Source organism: Cottoperca gobio, chromosome 20 (genome assembly GCF_900634415.1).
Source record: "Cottoperca gobio chromosome 20, fCotGob3.1, whole genome shotgun sequence".
NCBI lineage: Eukaryota > Metazoa > Chordata > Actinopteri > Perciformes > Bovichtidae > Cottoperca > Cottoperca gobio.
In genome coordinates, this window is record NC_041374.1 from 3419746 (window position 1) to 3445043 (window position 25298).

The 25298-nt window shown below is 41.9% G+C and overlaps 3 protein-coding genes across 5 annotated transcripts in view; 2 read left to right on the forward strand and 1 right to left on the reverse strand.

The window, feature by feature from the left end:
- LOC115025823 (sodium/hydrogen exchanger 9-like) overlaps positions 1–14770 on the forward strand; it is a 55118-nt gene extending 40348 nt beyond the window's left edge. Inside the window, exons 13-17 of one of the 3 annotated variants that reach the window (XR_003834245.1) lie at positions 2788–2833; positions 4010–4176; positions 4512–4567; positions 13824–13929; positions 14017–14043. Coding sequence is in view for 2 of the 3 variants with exons in the window: in XM_029458296.1 (XP_029314156.1) it covers positions 2788–2833; positions 4512–4567; positions 13824–13929; positions 14017–14193 (385 nt within the window). In the remaining variant the exon portion in view is untranslated. Of the gene's footprint in view, positions 1–2787; positions 2834–4009; positions 4207–4511; positions 4568–13823; positions 13930–14016 lie in introns of those variants that run through there. The other 2 variants (XM_029458296.1, XM_029458297.1) reach the window with 2 other exon arrangements.
- A 1524-nt stretch (positions 14771–16294) lies between these two features.
- chst2b (carbohydrate (N-acetylglucosamine-6-O) sulfotransferase 2b) lies at positions 16295–19158 on the reverse strand. The gene has a single exon (XM_029458298.1). The coding sequence runs from the start codon at positions 18596–18598 to the stop codon at positions 17201–17203; it is 1398 nt and encodes a 465-aa protein (XP_029314158.1). The 5' UTR covers positions 18599–19158; the 3' UTR covers positions 16295–17200.
- A 3352-nt stretch (positions 19159–22510) lies between these two features.
- trpc1 (transient receptor potential cation channel, subfamily C, member 1) overlaps positions 22511–25298 on the forward strand; it is a 13492-nt gene continuing 10704 nt past the window's right edge. Inside the window, exons 1-4 of the mRNA XM_029457855.1 lie at positions 22511–23026; positions 23794–23948; positions 24086–24187; positions 24328–24530. Of these exons, the coding sequence (XP_029313715.1) occupies positions 22861–23026; positions 23794–23948; positions 24086–24187; positions 24328–24530 (626 nt within the window). The 5' untranslated portion in view covers positions 22511–22860. The remainder of the gene's footprint in view (positions 23027–23793; positions 23949–24085; positions 24188–24327; positions 24531–25298) is intronic.

A 25298-nucleotide genomic window follows, 5' to 3' on the forward strand; every position in this document is an offset into this window, starting at 1 on the left:
ACCTCACAACGTGTTCATATTAATAGCAACATTTCCCAAAAGCCTGGATGAGTCGTCAGTGAAGGCCCTGTGCAGAGCGCTATGTCATCCTGGAACGTGTCCAGAGATATTTTAGTCACAGTGGAGCTCAGCACGGTGGAGATTGTATCAGCACATAAAGAGCCCACAAACAGAGAAGGAAGCACAGACTTTGGTTTTGGAGGCTGCAGATTACTATAGGATAGCAGCCACAACTCAATATGCCAGATTGCAGAAGGCTGAGTTCCTCCATTGCAAACGGGTTTTATTGCAGGGGTGTGATTTCCCTGAATTTAATGAGGTAATGTGTGATGGGGGGGCTGCATACTCCTATGGAGGCTCATTACAGAAGTATCTAATATCTAGGACCCTGTTTCCTGCCGTAGATATACATTTATGCAAAGTTTATTACAGACGTTCCTCCTCCCTTGCCCTTTCTTTCCTCTCCCAGTGTGTGCCTATGGCTGTCTTCTTTCACTCATTTGCAGATTTATTTGTGTGAACTCACGGTCACAGAGTGGTTAGATTAGTTTGGACTTGATTTGTCTTCATTGAGTGTCAAGCGGGCACAGGGGTCGCATCAATCGGAAAATGTGATTCTTTGAGATTAGGCTCGCTGACAGCAAAGCAGACTGTCGTCTTACTCACAAACACCCTCCCGCCTTGTTATGTCTTTGTTCCTCTCTTGCGTCAGTATTAAGAGAGAACTCTTCTATTTATTTCTCTCTGTCTTTGTCCTGTCTCCCAGTCGAATGTTCGCTCACACAGTCACCAGCTCACTATCTCTCCCTCTCACACACGTCCACCAGCAGCACCAACTCATTCTGTCACTCTCTTGTCACTGCCGACTATCTCACTCACAATCATGCTCAGGAAGCTGGAACTCATTCTCTTATTTTTTGCTTTCCTCTCCCTTCTTTCTTGCACTACTCTCAGCTTGTTTTCCTTTTTCTGGCTCTTTCCCCTACACCTTATCTGCACTTTCCTTCTCCTATCAGCGTAGTTCAGTGACAGAGCCTGTCGCCATGGAATGCATCCCACCAGCTGAAGGCGATGCGTCATGTGCAGTGCAGGCCGTCTGAGCTTGTCACAGCCTGCCCCATCCAAGAGGTTTTCACACATTGTTTCCCTAAACCACTTGCTCCAGTGTATACCCAGAAAGACATTGCATAAAGATGTATCTCCAGTATTTTCTTTACCTTCATATCTGTGCAATTTCTTCATCATTTCAACCTAGTTGCCGCTTTCTACTGTTTTGACAAAACGAATAGGGCAGAGAATAAATGAAATAGCAGAGAGATAGTGGTAGGAGGAGACGACAAAAAAAAGGAGGTGATGAAGACAGGATGAGGGATCTAACAGAGTGAAAGGGGTGTTGAGAAGAGAGAGAGAGTTGGATAAAAGTGGAGGACAATAAGGCGTTTGAAGGCGGAGAGAGGACAGGAAAGATTTAGCAAAACAGGAAGAGAACAAATCTTAAGTAAAAACAAGAGACAAAGATGGATGTTGGGAGGAAGTTAAAGGGAAAAACTGAGGAAGAGACAGAAGATGGGTGGAGTAAAGGAAGGAAGAGACAGGGACAGACGGTGACAAATGAAAACAAAGTAACAGAAATGTCTCAATGATAGATGGTTTGATGGGATGTACAACAGCCAGGATCAAAATATTAATTACCGAGTGCAATAATATCATTTTAAGGGGAAAAAAACACGGTGAAGAAAAGCACCGGAGATGGATTGTGGAGGGAACGCAGCCAAGACAAGAATCTGCAAAACCTAAAGTAGTCGCTGCGCACTAATGCTCTGATGAGAATCTCCTCTCTGTTGTGTTATTGCAGGAGCCTCTCAGTGAAAGGCTTTGGAGTCAGCACATTCAAACTGCACTGAAACACACACGCACACACACGCACACACACACACACACACACACACACACACACACACACACTCTGCACAGTGATAGTTGTAGGCTATCTCAAAATGTCCTGATCCTAGCAGCAGTAATTCTAGGCTATTAGCGTTAACTGCTGAAGTGAAGGAACCTGCATCAGCAGCCATCTCTCGCTCAGCATCCTTTTAAGCTCTCTGTGTGAAAAAATGTTACACTTTCAGTGACTGAACGCAGGGTTTCTTTGCTACTGAATAACTAGCAAGGAAAATATATTAGAGATTATCATCATGTGAGAAAATGCTACAAAGTTTGTTTTCAGAATCAGGGGAAAGAAATGGTGAGATAGTGCTGCAGTGTGGGCGTTCAATACATGAGTAGATGCAGGAAATGCATGCGCACAACGAGTTAACGCCCTTGTTTCTCAAACGAAGCAGCCCACTTGTCTATCACCGGCCCGTGCTGAGTCACTTTATTTCAATTCGGAGCGAGCAAAACAGCCGGTCGGCCTCTCCTCGCAGCCCTGTCGCTCGAGCACGCCCGCAGCAAAGTGGGGTGCACACCTCCACGGGGCGATAACGGCAAACACGCAGAATATCAAGCATAATAGCAACACTGTTTGTCATTCATCAAAGGTTTACCCAGCTGACATTTTCTTGGTGTGATGTGGACGACGAGGCTGATTTTGATGAAGCTGTCGTAAAGGTCACATTTAAAGTGGCGTCCCGCTGACGCTCACTTTCCTCGCAAAGTCACATGCGGTGCTCGACTGACTCTGAGCAAGTATAGCTTCACATGTCGTGGAGAAACCCCCTTCGGTATTTGTCTCTCTCTTTTGTAACTTTATTGCATTGACACAAGGTTTGACTGCTTTTTCCACAGAGTGGGGGTGGAAGCAGATGATGACACTGAGGACCTTTCTGTTGAGGTAAAAACACCTTAATGTCATTAAAATGTATTTTAATCTGCAGTGCCACAAATGTGTGCAGATGTTCTGTAAGTGATAAACAGTGTCAGCGTCATGCTTCATCAGCTTCTATCAACAGGAATGCACAAAACATTTCTGGTCTTAAAAGGTATTTGTACTTTCTTTCTTCAAAGTAGGTTATAAAACAGGTTTTTGTGCAAAGCATTTGTTTGTCTTCTGATTTCAGGCTTATAAAAAAAGCCACAATACCCACGTGTGCTTCTATTTAGCTGCACTTATATATATATCTGCACTATAGCTGCACTATATCATCAATCCCCTTTAAAATGGTGAGCGTTAGTGCTACTGTATACTGATGTATTACAGTTTTTTGTGTGCTTTTAAAAACAAAATAAATATTGCTAAACAGTAGTCCTAATGGTCTACCTAGAGTGTTTGATGATTGATGCTCTCGGTATTCAGGGGATCCATTTTTCATGAAGTCTCTGCAAGTAAACATTAAAATGAGAAGCTCATTTCTGAAATATGGAGAGAAAAATGACGGATGTCTGTAGGATACAGCTCACGAGACTTAAAATGATCGAAATATAATATCTATATTATAGATGTTTCATTTGTTTTTATAATAAAACAAAATACACACCTTGATTTGATTTCCAGACGACTTTAGCAGACAGAAGCAGCTTCTATTATTCATTCACAATATTTGAAATAAGTTCATCTGTTTAATACAAAGTGATTCTGACACATACAGCATCTTCTGCTGCAAGATGTGTTTTCTGCTTAGTTACCAACAATACATTTCTCCCCACTGGAGGAAACTGAATGAGAGAGGGAGCGATCACATTCACAGACAATGAAACTTCATTTGCTTAAGAGCTATTTTTAATTACCACTCAAGTGCTGCAGGGCTGTACTGCGTCACATTCTGAGCCTGTAGGCTGTTCTTTACTGCACACATACTACATAGCAAGGATTTAAAGTACATCCTGCCATCCTCTTCCCCTGACACATAATATGCTTCTACCCTTTAATCTCGGCTCTTTTGTTTATTTTAACACCGCACGACATCAAAGCGAAGCAGAAGTTCAAGAAGAGAGAGTGCCCTTTTTACTTCCTGCTAAATGACAGTCTGTGGCACACAGGCGCTTCTGAGTGTGCCTTTTTGTTGTGCAGGCACGTCTACATTCTCTCATCCCTACTACCTTACTATCGCTGCTTCCCAGCACCTTTCCATCCGCTCTCTTTCATCTTTGTATTTGTCCTGATCTGCACGCTGTGAAGGGGACATGGTCCGGGCAGCTCCCTGGATTCATGAGGCCAGAGGGGCAGCAGCGTGGCAGGTAAGGCAGGAGGAGGATCTCAGTGGAAAGGTGAGGCCGAGCTCCAGGGCGCTTTCTTATGGAAATAGTTCAATGTAATATTGCCCAGAGTACGAGTCCACACAGGGGCTGCTGGCGGCGTGTTCTTACTGTAGGATAAGGGATCTTAAGGGACCTTGCCGTTTTTGAGAACAAGATTTTCCAATATAAGCACAGGGTCCCTGAGGTCATTGGATATGGCCCTGCTGACCATCCAGGGGTGCAGGTTTTCAGCATTTCCATCAGACAGCGTATATAGCCACCCCAGAGGGTCTTTGTGTGTCAATGAGTAACAGTGGTTCTCTCATGGTCTACAGGTTGCTACGGGGGGGCCAGACACAACACGGGGCCTGTGGCACCGTCTGGACTACAAGTATCCTTTCACTGCTTTCTTCTTTGAAGCACTCTCACATCTGCCTGCACTCACAATGCTTAATGCACCGGCCTGTGGAGAAGCATCATACAAGGAGTACAAGGAGTATAGAAGAGTGCTTCATTTCAGAGACTGTGAAGAAAAGCCATCATGTAGAACCAACAGGAAGTTCATGAGCTGTTCCAGGTGGGTGCTGGGTATATATGCATTTTAAAGAGACATTTTGGAAAACTGTTTCCCCCAGTTGGTAGCATGACATTAGCTAGTCTGGCTATGTCACAGCATAAAGCATAAAACATGCTAAAGTTAGCTAACTAATTCACACTTTATATTTATTTTTTTAAATCCATACACAATCAAAGTGCATATACAGTTTTGTGCATGTACGGTTTTGCAGGGGGTAAACCCACGATCTGATTTTGTTAGCTTTGGACAGAGCTGGCCGGCTGTTTCTTATGCTAAGCTAAGCTAACTAGCTGCTAGCTTATGTTTACCGTATAGACATGAAAGTAATATCAACCTTTTCATCTAACTCTTGACGAGACAGTATTTCCCAAAATGTCAAACCGTTTGCTTTAATTTGTTGACTTGATGGTGAACTAGGTTCCTGTGAGTTGTTAAATCATTTGGCAGCGAGAAGACAGTCCTGTCCTCTGCAATATAATTTCACGAGGACTTCATTAAGCTTAAGATAATCTAATTTTACCACTTAATGGCCTCATGACCCGGCCCGGTGCATCATTTTGCTTTATGGACTCTATCTCCACGGCAAAACAATGAAATGCGGGTCTGCCAGAGCAATCATTTAGAGTATAGGTGTTATTCTTTGGCCCCACTGGGAACACTGGTGAATATCACCTTCAAGTAATTCTGTATTTAAAATGATATTTGTATATATTGTTGCTTTACTCTAATATCTAACATAACAAATATTCCTTGAAAAGTGCCTCCTTATTGTTCCTTTGTGTTCTCACACGTCTCCACGTCCCTGCAGTCATACACACGTTCTGACCATACTCTCTGACCAACAGTCTAGACAGGTTTGTAAAAAAAAAAAAGCAAGCAAGTAAGATGTGAGAAGCAGATTCTTGGCATTTGGAAAATGTCCTCAGTCGCTTTACTAAGAGTCAGATGAGAAGACGGATACCGATACTCTTGTGTATGGAAGGATAAGACCTCAGCCAAAAGTTTACCATTGCTTATTATAGCGTAAAGGATGAACAAGGGGAGACAGTTAGGCTGAATCTGTACAGGGGGCGGGGGGGGTAATATGTTACATTTTGTTTGTTTAATCCTTAAAAACAAAGTGTACAGACAGCACCAGCTCTCTAGTGGCCAAAAACAAATTGATAACTGTACACGTAATACGACACACTGCATGCAAACATTCAACTTATGTCACTATTATATCATTGCTACACAACATTGCCATAGTAACTTCACCAACCCCCCCCCCCCCCCCCCCCCCCTTTGGCTTTAGTTAAAAGACTACATAGTGGCTTGATTTGCACATTTGACAGAATGTGTGTGTGTGTGGTGGAGTATTTTTCAATCTGCATGTAAATGTGTGTGAGCAATAGAGAGGGGGGGGGGGTGAGAGAAGCAGAGAGCAGGATGAAAGGCTCAGTCTTGGCCATGGTTTTGTATTGATGGAGAGAGAAAAAAAGGTATTATAGAGATGCTTTGATGTGGACCAGGTGAGAGGAGCCTCAGCACGGATCCCGCCGACAGGTAATTGAGCTTCAACTTGGCTTGCGGGTCTCACCCTAAAGGCATACTGCTGCTTCCTTAACCGTTTCCCTGTCTGCCCGGCTTTAAGGCTCATTAGGACAAACATTTTACTCTTAAGCAGTAATTTTAGAGGACATCAAAGCCTGTTTGATCTTTCTGCTGAAGTGGTTTGCAGTCTGTGGTTTCAAGGCTGGCAAACGCTGTTTTTGTTTTGACTCTGGCTTCCCAGAGGCCACCCGTGTTTAAGAGACCCGGGTGGCTGCATTATACACTTGTATTGGTCTCTTGATGAGTCTGAGGCGTGACTTGGGAGTTAAATCTCTCTGTGTTGCCTATATTTATGGTAGTATATAATATACCACAGTAGCAAAGCATAACCGATACTATACAAGACGGTAAGAGTTAGGGCAGGGGTCGGGAACCTTTCGATAACGCAATATGGCTCGCAGACAATTTTGAGCTGACATTTAACATGATTAACAAGTAATAAATAATTATATTGTGTCATTTTAAAGTAAAACATTTAGTAGCAGATTTGTTTTTAGTTCTCCCCTCTCCTTTCCTCCGCTCTGTCTCTGGCTGTAGGTGTGTTCGCACGTGTGTGTGTGTGTGTGTGTGTAGGGGACGGAGCCCCGCCCTTCGAAAAAACCGAGCAGAGGAGAAACTGCACAGAGCAAGCAGTAGACCGGAGGTGTCAAACTCAATCACAGAGAGGGCCAAACACGGTCCACATTTATTGAACAGGATACACATATTGGATAAAGTGCAAAAAGGTAGATAACATATTTAAGTCAACTGCAAACGGATTGCTGAGCAGTTCAATTTCAATTTTTGAGCAGCAAATGCTCTCAGTTGATCAGCAGAATGCAGTCGGGAACACAGCGGTGGAGATGGTTTGTCAGTGTTTGGAAACACGTAGCGACCAAGGTTTCCTTGCTGCATCAGTTTGACACCCGTGCAGTAAACACTGAAACGTGCACATACATTAGATAAATAACGTAAGCGTTTAGTTTATTTAATAAAAGAGCACCTGTTCAATGAAACACTGATACCGCTATTAGTACTCGGAGACGTGTTATTTTTAAGAAATGCACGCATAAAGTTGCATTCAAATGTAATAAATATATGGCTCTCAAGGAAATACATAAAACAATATTCGGCTTTTATGGCTCTCCCAGCCAAAAAGGTTCCCGACCCCTGAGTTAGGGGGACGTGGCACCAATTGTACATTATATGTGCTGCTGACATTGTGTCCTGTGTGTGAGAGACATGTAGAAGGAATCATTCATTATGGCCCTTTCAGAGGCTTTATATGCAGTTTATTGTTGTAGTACAAGTAGAAGTATAAAGTACTGTAAGAGATCACAACCAGTACATCCATAAATATAGGGATATGTTCGCAGAAGAATCATATTCTTAGATTAGAAATAATCACATTCTCCATGTTTTAAAAAAAGAATTGGTAAAAAGACATTTGTATCCTTCTATTTATCTTTTATCCATTTATTATACAGTCAATCTTTGTTGTGTTTGTCTCTTATGGTACTTCATTATGTCTTTCTTCTCTACCCGCATCTGCTCTCTCTCTCTCTATATATATTATATATAAATTATAGTATATAGTTAGATATATATAAATATATGTAAGAATTATAATATAGATCCTAAATAATATATAATATATATATTATATCTTATATCTCTCTAACTCTCTATACATAAATAAATTATCAATCTCAATACTCTAATCTCTCTCTTCCCCCTATCTCTATCCTCCCTCTTCTCTTTACTTTTTTTTCTCTCTATCTCTCAATCCCCCTCTATCTCATCTCTCTCTCTCTCGCTCGTATATCTCTATCTATCTATATATCTATCTATCTAATAAATATATATAAACAGTAGGTCCTCTCAGTTACTTTCCTCCACTGATAAGTTCAGGTAAAGGTGAGTGTGAATTGTAGGCAGGGAATGATGATGGCTGAGGCAGCAGTTGGGCTTCTACCCCCACACAACTACTCAGCACCTTTTCACACACACACACACACACACACACACACACACACACACACACACACACACACACACACACACACAACCTGACACCATTGTGGAGCAGAAAGTAGCTCTAGCAGTTATAATTACCATCGCTGTCTAGTTATGCCAGCGTGAAACAGGAGGACACCACACCAACAAAAAGACAACTCACTCCTGCAGGTCCCCAGGAAGTCATTAATTTCCCCTCTTCTACCTCTCCATCCTTCATCCCTCGTCCTCTCTTTCTCTATCTCTCAATTGAGACATTTATAAATAAATCCTGTTAGCTGCCCATAATTCACACCTCTTGCATATTGCAGATAACAGCACCAGAATGTAAAACTTGACATCAAATAACATATTAGATCATTTTCCTCTGCTCTTATTGTTTTGTGCGTATGCTAGGGGATTTAGTACTTTTGTGTCACATCTAAGTCCCGCATTATTTATTATAGGCTCTGAGGTACAAAGCTCTTGTACACAAATTATAGCATCGGTGAAATATTGTTTTGTGTTTTTTCCAAGGCACAGAACACCTGCAGAAAGGCAATCATTATCAGAAGCTAGTTTGTGTGCTGTCATTTTTAAGGGTCAGTAATGGAGAGAATACAGAATCAAGAGCGGCCGTCACCAAGCTACTGTATGAGGGTGTGTGATATGTCACTGTTGTTATCAAGTGACCACCTTCCAATCACGGCCGCCAGCACCTTCAGGACTTCACCATAACTTCTGAAAATAACCCTTTCAACACACAACTCAGAAATGTGCTTGCCTGTGTTGCTTTATATCAACACTTACACCTGCAGGAAGTACATGTGCCACTTCCTGCTTCAGGTCTCAATCAAGTCTCAATCAAGCCCTCCTGGAAAGTTATCGTGGTGTTTTTATTTCTTTAGACATCTACCCAGCAGAAAAGAATGACTCACTTTCTGATTCTTTCTAACGTAGTTGCTGTCTGGACTTGCTCTCCCCAATCTAAAAACAATAAACACCCACACCCAAAATCCATAATTAAACATACTTAGCTACGGAATACACTATATGTCACATGGATCTCTGAAAACAAACAATGTCTACTCGCCTCTCCTGTTTACTGTCATTGCGCTACCAAACAAACCTTAACAACTCACGATTTCTAAACACGTGTTGACCACATTGTGGCCCTCCCTCGCCGACTCCGCCACAGTGGTGTGGGCTATTTGCCGACTCTTCAGCAGCCCCGTTCCAGGAGTAAGACCTTCCTTCTGTTCCAGATACGACATAGAACAGAAAACAATTACCACTTAATGGCCTCATGACCCGGCCCGGTGCATCATTTTGCTTTATGGACTCTATCTCCACGGCAAAACAATGAAATGCGGGTCTGCCAGAGCAATCATTTAGAGTATAGGTGTTATTCTTTGGCCCCACTGGGAACACTGGTGAATATCACCTTCAAGTAATTCTGTATTTAAAATGATATTTGTATATATTGTTGCTTTACTCTAATATCTAACATAACAAATATTCCTTGAAAAGTGCCTCCTTATTGTTCCTTTGTGTTCTCACACGTCTCCACGTCCCTGCAGTCATACACACGTTCTGACCATACTCTCTGACCAACAGTCTAGACAGGTTTGTAAAAAAAAAAAGCAAGCAAGTAAGATGTGAGAAGCAGATTCTTGGCATTTGGAAAATGTCCTCAGTCGCTTTACTAAGAGTCAGATGAGAAGACGGATACCGATACTCTTGTGTATGGAAGGATAAGACCTCAGCCAAAAGTTTACCATTGCTTATTATAGCGTAAAGGATGAACAAGGGGAGACAGTTAGGCTGAATCTGTACAGGGGGCGGGGGGTAATATGTTACATTTTGTTTGTTTAATCCTTAAAAACAAAGTGTACAGACAGCACCAGCTCTCTAGTGGCCAAAAACAAATTGATAACTGTACACGTAATACGACACACTGCATGCAAACATTCAACTTATGTCACTATTATATCATTGCTACACAACATTGCCATAGTAACTTCACCAACCCCCCCCCCCCCCCCCCCCCCCCCCTTTGGCTTTAGTTAAAAGACTACATAGTGGCTTGATTTGCACATTTGACAGAATGTGTGTGTGTGTGGTGGAGTATTTTTCAATCTGCATGTAAATGTGTGTGAGCAATAGAGAGGGGGGGGGGTGAGAGAAGCAGAGAGCAGGATGAAAGGCTCAGTCTTGGCCATGGTTTTGTATTGATGGAGAGAGAAAAAAAGGTATTATAGAGATGCTTTGATGTGGACCAGGTGAGAGGAGCCTCAGCACGGATCCCGCCGACAGGTAATTGAGCTTCAACTTGGCTTGCGGGTCTCACCCTAAAGGCATACTGCTGCTTCCTTAACCGTTTCCCTGTCTGCCCGGCTTTAAGGCTCATTAGGACAAACATTTTACTCTTAAGCAGTAATTTTAGAGGACATCAAAGCCTGTTTGATCTTTCTGCTGAAGTGGTTTGCAGTCTGTGGTTTCAAGGCTGGCAAACGCTGTTTTTGTTTTGACTCTGGCTTCCCAGAGGCCACCCGTGTTTAAGAGACCCGGGTGGCTGCATTATACACTTGTATTGGTCTCTTGATGAGTCTGAGGCGTGACTTGGGAGTTAAATCTCTCTGTGTTGCCTATATTTATGGTAGTATATAATATACCACAGTAGCAAAGCATAACCGATACTATACAAGACGGTAAGAGTTAGGGCAGGGGTCGGGAACCTTTCGATAACGCAATATGGCTCGCAGACAATTTTGAGCTGACATTTAACATGATTAACAAGTAATAAATAATTATATTGTGTCATTTTAAAGTAAAACATTTAGTAGCAGATTTGTTTTTAGTTCTCCCCTCTCCTTTCCTCCGCTCTGTCTCTGGCTGTAGGTGTGTTCGCACGTGTGTGTGTGTGTGTGTGTGTAGGGGACGGAGCCCCGCCCTTCGAAAAAACCGAGCAGAGGAGAAACTGCACAGAGCAAGCAGTAGACCGGAGGTGTCAAACTCAATCACAGAGAGGGCCAAACACGGTCCACATTTATTGAACAGGATACACATATTGGATAAAGTGCAAAAAGGTAGATAACATATTTAAGTCAACTGCAAACGGATTGCTGAGCAGTTCAATTTCAATTTTTGAGCAGCAAATGCTCTCAGTTGATCAGCAGAATGCAGTCGGGAACACAGCGGTGGAGATGGTTTGTCAGTGTTTGGAAACACGTAGCGACCAAGGTTTCCTTGCTGCATCAGTTTGACACCCGTGCAGTAAACACTGAAACGTGCACATACATTAGATAAATAACGTAAGCGTTTAGTTTATTTAATAAAAGAGCACCTGTTCAATGAAACACTGATACCGCTATTAGTACTCGGAGACGTGTTATTTTTAAGAAATGCACGCATAAAGTTGCATTCAAATGTAATAAATATATGGCTCTCAAGGAAATACATAAAACAATATTCGGCTTTTATGGCTCTCCCAGCCAAAAAGGTTCCCGACCCCTGAGTTAGGGGGACGTGGCACCAATTGTACATTATATGTGCTGCTGACATTGTGTCCTGTGTGTGAGAGACATGTAGAAGGAATCATTCATTATGGCCCTTTCAGAGGCTTTATATGCAGTTTATTGTTGTAGTACAGTAGAAGTATAAAGTACTGTAAAGAGATCACAACCAGTTACATCCATAAATATAGGGATATGTTCGCAGAAGAATCATATTCTTAGATTAGAAATAATCACATTCTCCATGTTTTAAAAAAGAATTGGTAAAAGAACATTTGTATCCTTCTATTTATCTTTTATCCATTTATTATACAGTCAATCTTTGTTGTTGTTTTGTCTCTTTACTGGTACTTACATTATGTCTTTCTTCTCTTACCGCATCTCTTCTCTCTCTTCTCATATCTATATATCTATATAAAGAGAGAGAGAGAAAGAATATAGATTAGAGATAGATAATATTATTAATAATATATAGATAATAGAGTAGAGAGTCATATAGAGAGAGAGAGAAAGAGAGGATGAAGAGAGAGAAATATATAAAGATTAGCGAGAGATAGAGAAAAATATAATATATATATATATATTTATTTTTTTTATATATATATATATATAAATATATATATATATAAAAATATATCTATATGATATTATATATATATATATATATATATATTAATATTATAATATATATATATATATAAATAGTATATAAACAGTAGGTCCTCAGTTACTTTCCTCCACTGATGAGAGGTCAGGTAAAGGTGATGTGTGAATTGTAGGCAGGGAATGATGATGGCTGAGGCAGCAGTTGGGCTTCTACCCCCACACAACTACTCAGCACCTTTTCACACACACACACACACACACACACACACACACACACACACACACACACACACACACACACACACACAACCTGACACCATTGTGGAGCAGAAAGCAGCTCTAGCAGTTATAATTACCATCGCTGTCTAGTTATGCCAGCGTGAAACAGGAGGACACCACACCAACAAAAAGACAACTCACTCCTGCAGGTCCCCAGGAAGTCATTAATTTCCCCTCTTCTACCTCTCCATCCTTCATCCCTCGTCCTCTCTTTCTCTATCTCTCAATTGAGACATTTATAAATAAATCCTGTTAGCTGCCCATAATTCACACCTCTTGCATATTGCAGATAACAGCACCAGAATGTAAAACTTGACATCAAATAACATATTAGATCATTTTCCTCTGCTCTTATTGTTTTGTGCGTATGCTAGGGGATTTAGTACTTTTGTGTCACATCTAAGTCCCGCATTATTTATTATAGGCTCTGAGGTACAAAGCTCTTGTACACAAATTATAGCATCGGTGAAATATTGTTTTGTGTTTTTCCAAGGCACAGAACACCTGCAGAAAGGCAATCATTATCAGAAGCTAGTTTGTGTGCTGTCATTTTTAAGGGTCAGTAATGGAGAGAATACAGAATCAAGAGCGGCCGTCACCAAGCTACTGTATGAGGGTGTGTGATATGTCACTGTTGTTATCAAGTGACCACCTTCCAATCACGGCCGCCAGCACCTTCAGGACTTCACCATAACTTCTGAAAATAACCCTTTCAACACACAACTCAGAAATGTGCTTGCCTGTGTTGCTTTATATCAACACTTACACCTGCAGGAAGTACATGTGCCACTTCCTGCTTCAGGTCTCAATCAAGTCTCAATCAAGCCCTCCTGGAAAGTTATCGTGGTGTTTTTATTTCTTTAGACATCTACCCAGCAGAAAAGAATGACTCACTTTCTGATTCTTTCTAACGTAGTTGCTGTCTGGACTTGCTCTCCCCAATCTAAAAACAATAAACACCCACACCCAAAATCCATAATTAACATACTTAGCTACGGAAATACAACTAATATGTCACACATTGATCTTCTGAAAACAAACAATGTCTCTCTCCTGTTTACTGTCATTGACGCTTACCAAAACAAACCTTAACAACTTCACAGATTTCTAAAACCCGTGTTGACACATTGTGGCCCTCCCCTCGCCGACTCACTGCCACAGTGGTGTGGGCTATTTGCCAGACTCTTCAGCAGCCCCCGTGTCCAGGAGGTAAGACTTCCTTTCTGTTTCCAGATACGACATAGAACAGAAAAAAAAGGAAAAGTTATTATTAATGATTGGCTACTTACCATTCAGGACGATGAGCAGCTGTGTGAGACTGAACCAGATGACTCCGCCTTCGATTTGGAGAAAACGGAGGACCGGCTTGGATCTGTAGGAGGCGACTCTGGATCTGCGCACCAGGAAGACCTGCTGGAGGGAGACCTGGGACTTGGCACTGCTCCTGCTCCTGCTCCCACCAGGGAGGCCTGAAGCTCCAGGAGTCACCTCCAATCTGAGCTTATCAGACCCTGCCGCCCTGAGGATAAGGCCCTGCCTCCGACAGTGAGTGGGGTCACTGGTCAGGGCAGCCGAGAGGAGCCGAGCGGGAGTCAGCTGCTCCCGAAAGGTCACGCACTCCCCTTGTTCTGACACGCATGCAAAGACACACTCGCAGAGGGAGAAATTACCAAGGCCATTGCTCTTTCTGCTGCTCTGCTGGTAGCTTTTGTTTCACTCCAGTTTCAAGGAACTTAATAGCTAAAATAGAATGATTGTTCCACTTTTAAGTGCCTGATGTGTTCTCAGTGTACTTGTCACACAGCAAGCAAAATTATACTGCAACCAATCTGGTGAAAATACATGCCAAGTAACACATTAATTGCCAGAGGAGCAGCTTCATGCTATTCAGCTACATGAGGTCTTTGTTTCAAGCTTGTGGGAGAATAGCTCACGGGTATATACTGTGATTGAAAGCTACAGTATTTCCCTTAATCAGCTGAAATGGTATTTCCGTGCCAACTTTGCTCTGCTCCTCCCCAACCCCTTATTAAACTTTTATTGCACTGTTTTCTGCGACAATCCTTTTAACTGATTCAAAATGTATTCGGCTGAATTTATTACCCCTCGCTTATCATTCTGCGGTGGGCTAGAAAACGTCCAAATGCTTAAGTATATTAACAGCATTTGGCAAAGAGACTATTAACATGTGAGGTTTCCTCCGACTTCTTTATAGATTGCACTTTGCTGCTTTCTGAGTGCATTATTATAAATCTCTCCCCGTGCAAAGCAGCGTGTTGTGTGCAGCACAAATCAAATCTGTGAAGGACTCTGAGGATATGCAGACTGTTTCTCTCATATTAATAGAGAGGGCTTTCCATGTTATGTTGTGAATGCATGGGTGCACCAATGGAATGCTCCTCCGTTACAGTCCTCTCAAACATACAACGCATTCTCCTTTGTCTTCGCTGTTTGAATTTAGTGTTTCGTTCTGAGCAAAACCGACTTAATGATAGCGACATAGCATCATGGGTCCTCTGAAGGAGACCGCTCAACCTTTAGCTCCATCCATTAAAAGGAGCAGTTCCCCCAATGTTTTCTTTGTCTAATTCCGAGTACAACTCGCGTGATTTGCTAACATTTGGATTCGACACCTGTACAAAAGGTCATCCCCGACCAATGCACGATAACGTGGGTGGTGATGCTCAAACTATCAAAACATAAACAACTCACTGGCTCTTTCCACATATGACAATTACTTCTGGTGCACAGAGAAACTTCTTTTACAATGATAAGCCCATCAGTTACATCTTTCTCTGTGCACGAGGAAGAAACTCACAACAAAGGGCTCACGATGATCCCGTGCTTGTTGAGCTTTTCCAAGTGTAATGTTTGGGCACAACACTACGAACCAAATGTTACTACGTGAAGTGACGCTTTCATTTTTATACTTTTAGTTTTGTATCCAAGTCATTTCATTTGAGTGTATTTCCCTTTTTGAGCCATTTCATTGAGATCTTTAAGGTTTTTAAGGTAAAGTTGAATTTAATTATTACTTCTACCAAATAACAAATACAGTATTTCTGATTATAAGACTTTTACGACAAATACTTTAAAGGCACCCTATGGAGTTTTTGACCACTAGTAACATATTATAGATTAATGTTTACAGGCTTCTCCTGCCCGAGGACACACATGCATACGAATGATTGGAAGCACATTTCTACTGAACTACAAGCTCCAGTAAATCACCAAGAAAAGGCTTAAATGCAAAGACGAAGAAGACCACGAGGTAAACATCGACGTGAACCATGCAGGCGTCAGACTGAAGAAGGAATCGCTTCGCAATAGTTTATGAGGAAGGAAATTAATTCAACACGTCACTTTAGACCTCAAGGATACACAAGTGTGCGGTGAGAAATGCTGAATGTAAAGAGAAGCTTTGTTTACAGGAAAGCTGGTTCTCCGCTGCGGAGGGAAGGCACAGTGGTGCATGATGCACTGAAGTAACATCTCATAAATATGAAGAGAGAAAATGATTACAAAACCTATATGTTGTTATTACAATATTGATTCAATCCAGTGGCTCACCGTGTTGGATTACATTTTTTATTTGTATTTTAACCTTGTCTTATGCAGCAGTCTTTGAGAAACCACTGGTGTAGAATGTTTTTGATCATGAGTTGTACAACACAGATGCGTAAACTGTCTCGTTCACTGTGACTTTACTCAATGCAATATTCCCAGATCATGTGTTTGTATAAGAGCAAGCAATTGTAAACATTTGAAATGGTAGAACAGACTGCTTACACTGACACAGGGAGACTTTCCAGCTCCAGAGCCATGACAACGTCCACAGTGCCTGATATCATCCTATGAGGATTTGGTGACAAAAAAATCAAAACATCGTTGTTGTTTTTTAAGAAATAGCACTGATGTAGCCAAGTCATCACACCTCTACCTATGGCACATCAACAAACCAATTTATGATTGTCTCTGACTTCAACCAGATCTTACAAAAAAAAAAAAACATTGGCTTTTTTTCTTCTTTTAAAATCAGTTCTTTGTTTTGTTTTTTTGTTCTTTTTCTTTCAACTATTTTCACTTTTACAGACAGTATGGAGACTGAAAAAACAGATTTTTTTTTGTAAGGTTTGGAACATTCAAAAATAACCCCAAAATATCCACTTTGAAATGTCATCATAACAAGATACATGAAGTATACAGTTGTTGTTTTTTTCATTGTTGCAGCTTCACTAATTAAGCCATTGTTCGTAGGCCTTGCATTGCCAAACACATCCAATATTCCGGTATAAAAGAAGTGGTCCCTTCAAATACCACTGCAATTCAACTGAGAGAAACATGATACATTCCAAATGTGGCCAGTGGAGCTCCTCCAACACAGATTTAAAGTAAAGCTTTAATTCCACAATAAGAGGAAACGGCACTCGATGCAAAAATGAACATTAAATTAAAAAGGTCTTTGGTGGCGAGAAGGTTTTCACAGTTTGGAGTGTGTCAGTAGTGATTTGCTCAAGTCCTTGGCCTCCCCAGCTGTTCTGACTCTTTCGTACCCCAGAACAGACATGTCATGGTGGCAATAGTCCTCCACTTGTTTAATCTGTTGAATGCTGAGAACTGTTCTCCATGCACTAGCAGCTTGTGTTGCATTCCTGGACGAGACTATGAATGGCTTAGAGGAGGAGCTGGAGCCGCTGGTCATGTTCAGCGCAAAGGACTCGATGTCATGGTTGCTGGTGAGGTTGGCAAAGCGGTAGATGTTCCGCAAGGTCTTAACTGGGTTCTCAACCAGGTCCTCGTAACGCACGGCCATGTATTTCCCCTTCAGCCAGCTGGGTGGGTTTAAGGCAGTCCTCAAAGTCCTGGAGGTGCGGTCACAGATCACCTCCATGGCTCCTATGGAGTGGTAGTCTGCGCCATCCTTCTTGTTGGCTTTGTGACCAGGATCCACAAAAGGTATCCGGCGAAGTTTAGGATCCCTGCTGCGGACCACCTGTAAATTCTCCCTTATCAGGCCGTGTCTGGACTTGATCCTGGAATTGGCCACTGCCCGAGGGTCTCTGACTAGATGTATCACCTTCAAATCCAAGGATGGATCCTCCATGAGCGGGGCCAACACGTTAACGTCCAAAATGCGTACCCCTTTAATGACTATGGTGTTATATTTGAGGCACTCCTCCTCCAACAGTCTAAGGCTTTGAGGGGGGCACTTTTTACACACCTTATCATCCACCATCCCCACCACCTCTTTCCTGTAGGCTGAGCAGAGGGGATAGGAGCACACCACTTTATTGAGGGTGGCCCCAAATAGTCCCAGGGAGGTAAAATTCTTGCCTCCGGGGCTGTTGTAAAGTTGGAAAACAGACAGATCACAGCGGTACAAGGAGCTAAGCATGTCCCTGGCTGCTCCTTGTAAAGACACTGCATCACCCGGGTACAGTTTCTGCCAGATGTGCCACATGGGCTCGTACAAGAAGAACACTTCAGGGTTTTGGTTAAAAAGCTCCCCAAAAAAGGACGAGCCTGACCTCCAGGTGGTCAGCACATAGATGAGCTGCCTCTTTTTGGCCAGAGAGGGCCTGTACAGGAAACGAATATCAGATCTGCCCTGATAAGTGGTGCTCCTCATCTGATGATTGCACTGCTGAGGCTCTTTAGTCCATTTATAATTAGCCAAGTTAAGCATAGTGAGGACCAGCAGTAAGAAGTAGGCCATAAATAACACAATCCTCTTCCTGCGGAGGACTTTCATCACGATCCCAGGTTGTGCTATTATCTTGGTATGATTCCTGTAGGTTTTAAGCTTCCTCCCAAAGCCAGCATCCTTCTCCCAAGGCGCTGTCAACTTCAGTGGTGGATGATATTGTTTGCCTCTCATCTGTATCCTCGGAGAGTGGCTCTCACCACTGGACAAGGCTCCTTACATTGACTGTGTAGCAACACGCTCTGCGGGATGTATACAGCCTATACTGGGAATTGATACCCAGATGAATAGCAGCTCGTTAGGTATTATACTCACCGCCAATTCGAAACCCACAACACGATATCCCCGTTTTCACTGCACTGCGCAATGTTCTTCATAGGAATGGGCGAGAGGAGCGTTTAAGTTGTCCATGGCGAGCGGTGCGGTGTTTCAGTGGGTGGCCAAAAAAAACAAAAGGGAAGAAGCCTTCATCATTGTAACAGACGCCCTGTTTGTCCATGTTCAACGGAGGCATCCTTGCGCACTTATCATCTGATGCATCCTTGTAAATGCAGCCTGTGAAGATTCAGGCATCGCAGACAATAAGACAATCACGATTTGGCGCGCCCTGCTCCAGCTCAGATCACTCCGCATCTGCCTTAATGGAGCAGTGAACGGCCGGTATCCACAGTCACAGCACTGGGTGAAAGAGTTCCCTCGTTCTTCCTGCTCCCCTGCTCTTCCAACTAATACAAACTGGACCTATTCAATCAGAATACAAGGAGAAAGTCCCGCCCAAAGTGGGACTCTATTGGCCATCGTGGTCGGCGTCACGAGTCAGCGAGCTGCGCCATTGGTCGTGCTGCACGTCTATCTCGCTGCAGGGCTCGATTCTGGCTCCCACAGATCGCTGCAATGGTAGACTGTGGGAAGTGATGCTGTTGTTATGTTTCAGAGAGGCCTGCATCACTGTTTGCATCCTTGTAACCATGCTCCACCCTTCTGTTTTGCAGCTGCTTAATCCTCCAGGTGTAAGTGTACAGGGTTTCTTCATCACAACCCATCTCCATTGTCTTAAACACTGTCTTTGTTTAAATCTATTTTTAAGTTATATTAAACGCCCTGTCCTTACATGCCTATTGTGCTCTTTATAGTGCATGAGTGAGTGCAGAGAATAATCAATATTTCAAATTAAATGTAATTGTTTTTCCTCCTACATCAGCCTCAAGAGGGTAGCCCAGATCTACAAGAAAAAAGTCCGCTCCATACCCTAAAGGAACAATCCTATAAGCCTATTTATTAAAAGTATACCGTACACACGTCGCAGCAAAATTATGTTCCTGTTAAAGTACAACAGGGATATCGTTTGAGGTGAAAGGTTCAAATAAATAATTCGGAAATGATGTCAAACAGTAGGAATATTTCTGTGGTGTTTTCTTTGGAATCAGCCGGCAACAGTGACTGACACCCCTCTCCAGTGGCATCAGCTGAAGTGTGACATCTGACAGCCCCGTTTCCCAGGAACTGACAGGAAGCCACAAGGCCATGTGTTTGAACAGAGGAAACCACATGCTCTGCAGATTGAAAAATCATCTTTCCTAAGAGGTTTGCCAGTTTGGGATTACAGTCCGGCACAATTGAATGGCACAAAAGACAGAGTGAGAGGGGTTGGGCCCTTTGACCCCTGATGAGAAATCTATAGGCCTGTAATATCCAGATTGGGACTCGGGGACTGTATGGTCATGTTCTGTGATTCTATTGTGACTTTATTGTACTTATTTTATATATCCATAACATCCTTTACTATTTAGCTAAAACAGTTCTGTTTGTACATGGGCATACATTCATTACAACAGTATAGCTTTGTTGTTTTTCTAAGAACATCTGCTACAGATCAAGTAAAGCTGGTTGTGTGTGCTGTACGTGCTTTTGAGGGTTTAGATATACGTTGGATTATTGGACCACGCACTGAGTAATTACTCTTAATGCTTAATGGTGATCTTTCTGTCCCATATGTACTGGTGTTGTAGTACTCCATCCAAAAGACTACAAAACCTTTGTGCAGACTGCCCTCTGCTGGAGCACAATGTTTCCAATCAAGACAAAGAAACAGACGTTTCTCTCTTTAGCCCTCAAAATGATTGACATATTAGCATATCTTTTACATTGCCAAATACGAAATATATGTCAATTATATCAACATTTAAGCCTATTGAACAACTGTCAACAATGTTGAATAGGCAGAGGGAAGAAATCAAATTAAAGCACTTAGAGAGAATATTATATTTCAGTTTCTAGTCAGCTTTCCCGAGTTAATTAAAAATAAATACTCACAAATGTCATTTTAATAGTACATTTCTATATAAGCTTTGAGTTGAAGAAAAGCTGTTAATCATTTAGAATTTAAATCTGTCACATTTTAGAAATCTTCCTGCCACTGTCGTCTTCAGTTTGGGAATACTACTCAAATCTGATAATGTAACGCAGTGTTATTCGTGTATCTAGCACCAAATAACAATATGTTTCTCAGCTACATTGTGCATAATTAAATATTTTTCCATTCTAATTTAGTTTAGTCTATTAACTAAGGGCCGTTGTGGGATGCTGTGTTTTTGTATAATGAAATGCAGCTACCTCTTTTACTACTTGCACATTTAATTGCTTGGAAATAGAGTGGATGGTGAGGAGTTTTTAAAGAAATGCTCATTTCATTTAACAGCACCTCTATGAATTTGAATTACTGAGGGCATGGTTTGACTATTTTTTTAATATTCTGTGTGGGCTTTTTCAGATGGATGAGAAGACATGAATAGTAAGAGGGCACCAGTTATACCCAAGAGAGCATCAGAGTGAGTAAATAATGCAAATATTATCGCACAGAATATTGTAAATGCGTATTATTTCTATCACACGGCAAAATTATATATATATATAAATCCTACTGATTTGCTTCAACTCAGATTTAATTACGTTTTGAATTATATGTTATAAAGAAATATTTATTTTTATTCCCATTCCCCAATAAATTCAAACAATTCTTCATCTTTTTCCACAGAAACATTTGGACATGTCACATCTTATTGGGACACTTGAATAAAACGGAACAATTGTTTTGTTTTTTTAGTCATATTTGTGTCAATTCTTTTAAATAATATTGATGTTACAAGACATTTCTTAGGACATCTTCACAATATGAACACTCCCGCAGCCACCTACCCCCTATATCTCCATGACTTATCTTAAAAGCGTGAAAGAATAGTAATACCTGTGCTTTTACGATGACAAATCAAATTGTCTTCTGTGTAAAAGGTCTATTTCAGTCAGCTGATATGTTTTATTGATTAGTTTTAACGATTTAAGAAACATTTTTGAGTCCATATTAAACAACTTTATTCAATTCAATTTTTTTATAACCTTCGTTACTGGGATGAAAACTTTTACTCAAATGTAAAATATTGTTAAATTGCCTTATGATGATTTGACCTATTCCTATGTCATTAAACAATAGATAGAATAGATCTGGTCTGTGATAAGTGTTACAGACTAATGAGCATGGATATGATCATCAGAGCCAGGAGGACGGCTGTGTGTATCTCAGATTATATACAGACCTATATATCTGTCTCCCTCGCTTTCCATTATCCATATGCAGTAAATTCCATCCGTTCATGTGCGAACACATCAATTTTAAGGACATGTTCACATTACTGCAGGTGATATGTCCTCTAACAGAAGTACACACAATCCTGCACAGACCATGTGTGGTATCATCTTTTTTCACATTGGATGATCATATGCCTTGAGCCATATATGTATATATTCCAAATACCCAAGAATATCTGCAAAAAAAAAATACAATTAATCAATGTTTTTAGCACATAACACATCCAAATGTCTAATAAATGCAATCTGTACTGTTTAACTTGCAAGTATATGGATCCCGTATGTTGGGCTGTTCGACCACCGTATCTCACACACTGATAGTCAGAACAAAGCTGCACTCAAGTGCCCTTGTTACGTAACTCTGAAGTAAATCAGCTTTGCGCCTGCGAAATGAACGAGCAGGTGGAGGGGGAAACATGCGCAGTAGCAGCCTCGTCAGCAGCATCAGCACCAAAAAGATCCTCAGGACTCTGCGATGCGAGAAGATGGTGCATGTAAACACAGCGAGGGAGATGACTGTGTCGTTTTGTCTTGACTGCAGTGGCCACTTGCATAGATAAACCCGAAGTTTGAAGTCAAAAAGACTAAAGGAGGTAACATTTTAAACCGCCAGAAGCGCGTAAACGGAGCAGCAGAGATGCGACGGCAATAACAACACTTGATGAAATTGGTTGAGCCCCATGACGACGCGTTAAAGCTTTTGCTGCGCTGCGACAGGCAAAAACAAAAGGACTGCTCTCATGTCAGCCCATATGACAGGCTTTCTTGTGTAATGGTCGCTGGTTTCTAGTGGGATGCACATCAGTGTTTGGCCGTACTCGCTCTCCGTCGTAATGGCAGCTCTGTACCAGGGCACGGACGTTTCCTCTCCGGATAAATTTCTGGCCTTGAAAGACGTGAGAGAGGTGAAGGAGGAAACAACGCTGGATGAGAAGCTCTTCTTGCTGGCATGCGAGAAAGGTTTGTTGTCATTTCTTGTTTCCAACAATGTAATCCCAATCCCACATTGTTTTTATACTCAATATGATGTGTTAATTATCACATGTTAATGTGGTAATTAAGTGACATGCTCACAATATTCATTAGATAATATTAGTGAAGCATAATATGTGAAATGAGTTGGCAGGCAAAATACACCATGACTAACAGCTTGATAGATTTTCAGCAGGGTCATTGCAGCACGCAGCATTTTTTTTTTTTTTTTTTACAGTGAATACCTCTCACAGCTGCCTACATGTTGGCCACTGTGGAAGTGTGCCCACAGGGGTTAAGATATATTTAGCTGCATGTCTGCTCTTCTGAAAGTTTCTCTCCCTGATCTGCTCACTTTTGAACAAGCTCCAGTTACTGAAAAATAAACTCAAAGTCAAACTACTCAAGATGCAGGATGTACAAGCGTAAAATAGCGAAGGGCATTCTCATGTTGTCAGATGGAAGGAGAATATTTTATTGATAAGTTGAGAACATTGTACAGGCAGGGTTAGGTGTATAGGCTGCCACTGCCACTGTGACCATATAAAGTCTCTCTAAACATGGCTCAGCAACAGAAAGTGTCCTTTGAGGGAGATGTTATTGTTATACATAAGGTTACTGCTGAAGCTGAGCCTGCTCTGCCAGAGTGCTTGCTTCATGACTGAAGCCGTGCCTGTCTGTGTGGTGCCTTCCGCAGATTTTGTAGACTAAAGTGCATTCTCTTCATGCTGCTTTGTCTTCGGCGTGCTTCTCAGGTGACTACTACATGGTGAAGAAACTGCTCGAGGAGAACCGACACGGCGAGCTCAACCTCAACTGCGTAGATGTGCTGGGCCGGGATGCCGTCACCATCACCATCGAGAACGAGAATCTAGACATCCTGCAGCTTCTTCTTGAACATGGCTGCCAGGTACACACACACGCACACACACACACTGGAGAAAACAATGTATGCACAAGGCCCAAGTTTACTGTTGCTGTTTTTTTGTTTTGGCATGTAATCTGATATCTGATCGATTGAAAGATGACACCTTTTTTTCTGTGTAGGCGACAGATGCCTTGTTGGTGGCCATAGACTCTGAGGTGGTGGGAGCTGTGGACATCCTCCTCAACCACAGGCCGAGGCGATCCTCCAAGCCCTCCATTGCTGTTAGTCTCCTCTCATTACTGTCTATAAATCCTTTCTCAAGACAAACTCTGTAGAAGCAAATGCCAGGCGGATATGAATTGATCTTTTCTTATCATATCTGTTCAGTATTCTTGTTTTTTTTATCCATATATTTCTGTAGAAACTGATGCAGCGGATTCAGAACCCAGAGTATTCCACCACCATGGACGTGGCTCCAGTCATCCTGGCAGCCCACAGGAACAACTACGAGATCTTGACTATGCTGCTGAAACAAGACATCTCGCTCCCGCGGCCTCACGCTGTGGGCTGCGAGTGCACGCTCTGCAACGCTAAAAACAAAAAGGACAGCTTACGACACTCCAGGTACAAGCCTCCTCAGAGACCCAGGACACAATGTAATCGTATAAATGCTGCTTTCCCCAGACGGCTACATTAGGCTCCCATTGATCTAAACCAAAGACGATGATCTAAACCAGAGGATTCTTGTTCCACTGAATTACAGTACGGTCGAAATCACTTTAATCTTTCTGTGTTGTGTTACGCAATGATTCTTTTTGCTTTGCTCTGGTATGTAGCAGCTTGAAAAACAGCAATGTATCAATTGGTCTGTCAAGTGAAGTGTTCAGGAAAGGTTCTTGTTAAACATGGCAGCACCTTGTTTTGATGATAGCATCAGCTGGAGAATGTCATCTGGAAAGAAGTGATTTACTATCATATGCATTGACTTATGTGAAGGCTTTGATCTTTACAGTACCATGAATGCTAACAGTGCTCTCTTTTGTCCCACAGAGGACTCTTAATGGGCTCTGTCATCGCCAAGCTTTATGTAGCTGTAAAGAGACAGTATTTGGTTTGTCAGTATTGGTATATTAAGTTTTTTTTTTACACTGGAATATAATATCATGAAAAACAGTCATTTACAGAGAAGCGGTATTTCCTGTGGGACTTGCAGAGGAGATGTAGCTGATGTCCTCTGCTGGGCATTGTTGTTCTCTCTGCAGGGCAGTGTAGCTTCCCCCACAGTAAGCTAAATGAATCAGTCTGCAGTTTGGCTGGTAAAGAGCACAGAGGTCAAAGCAGGTACACATTAACCAGTGAAATGGCTGAATGTTTGCTTCTAGATTTCCTCTA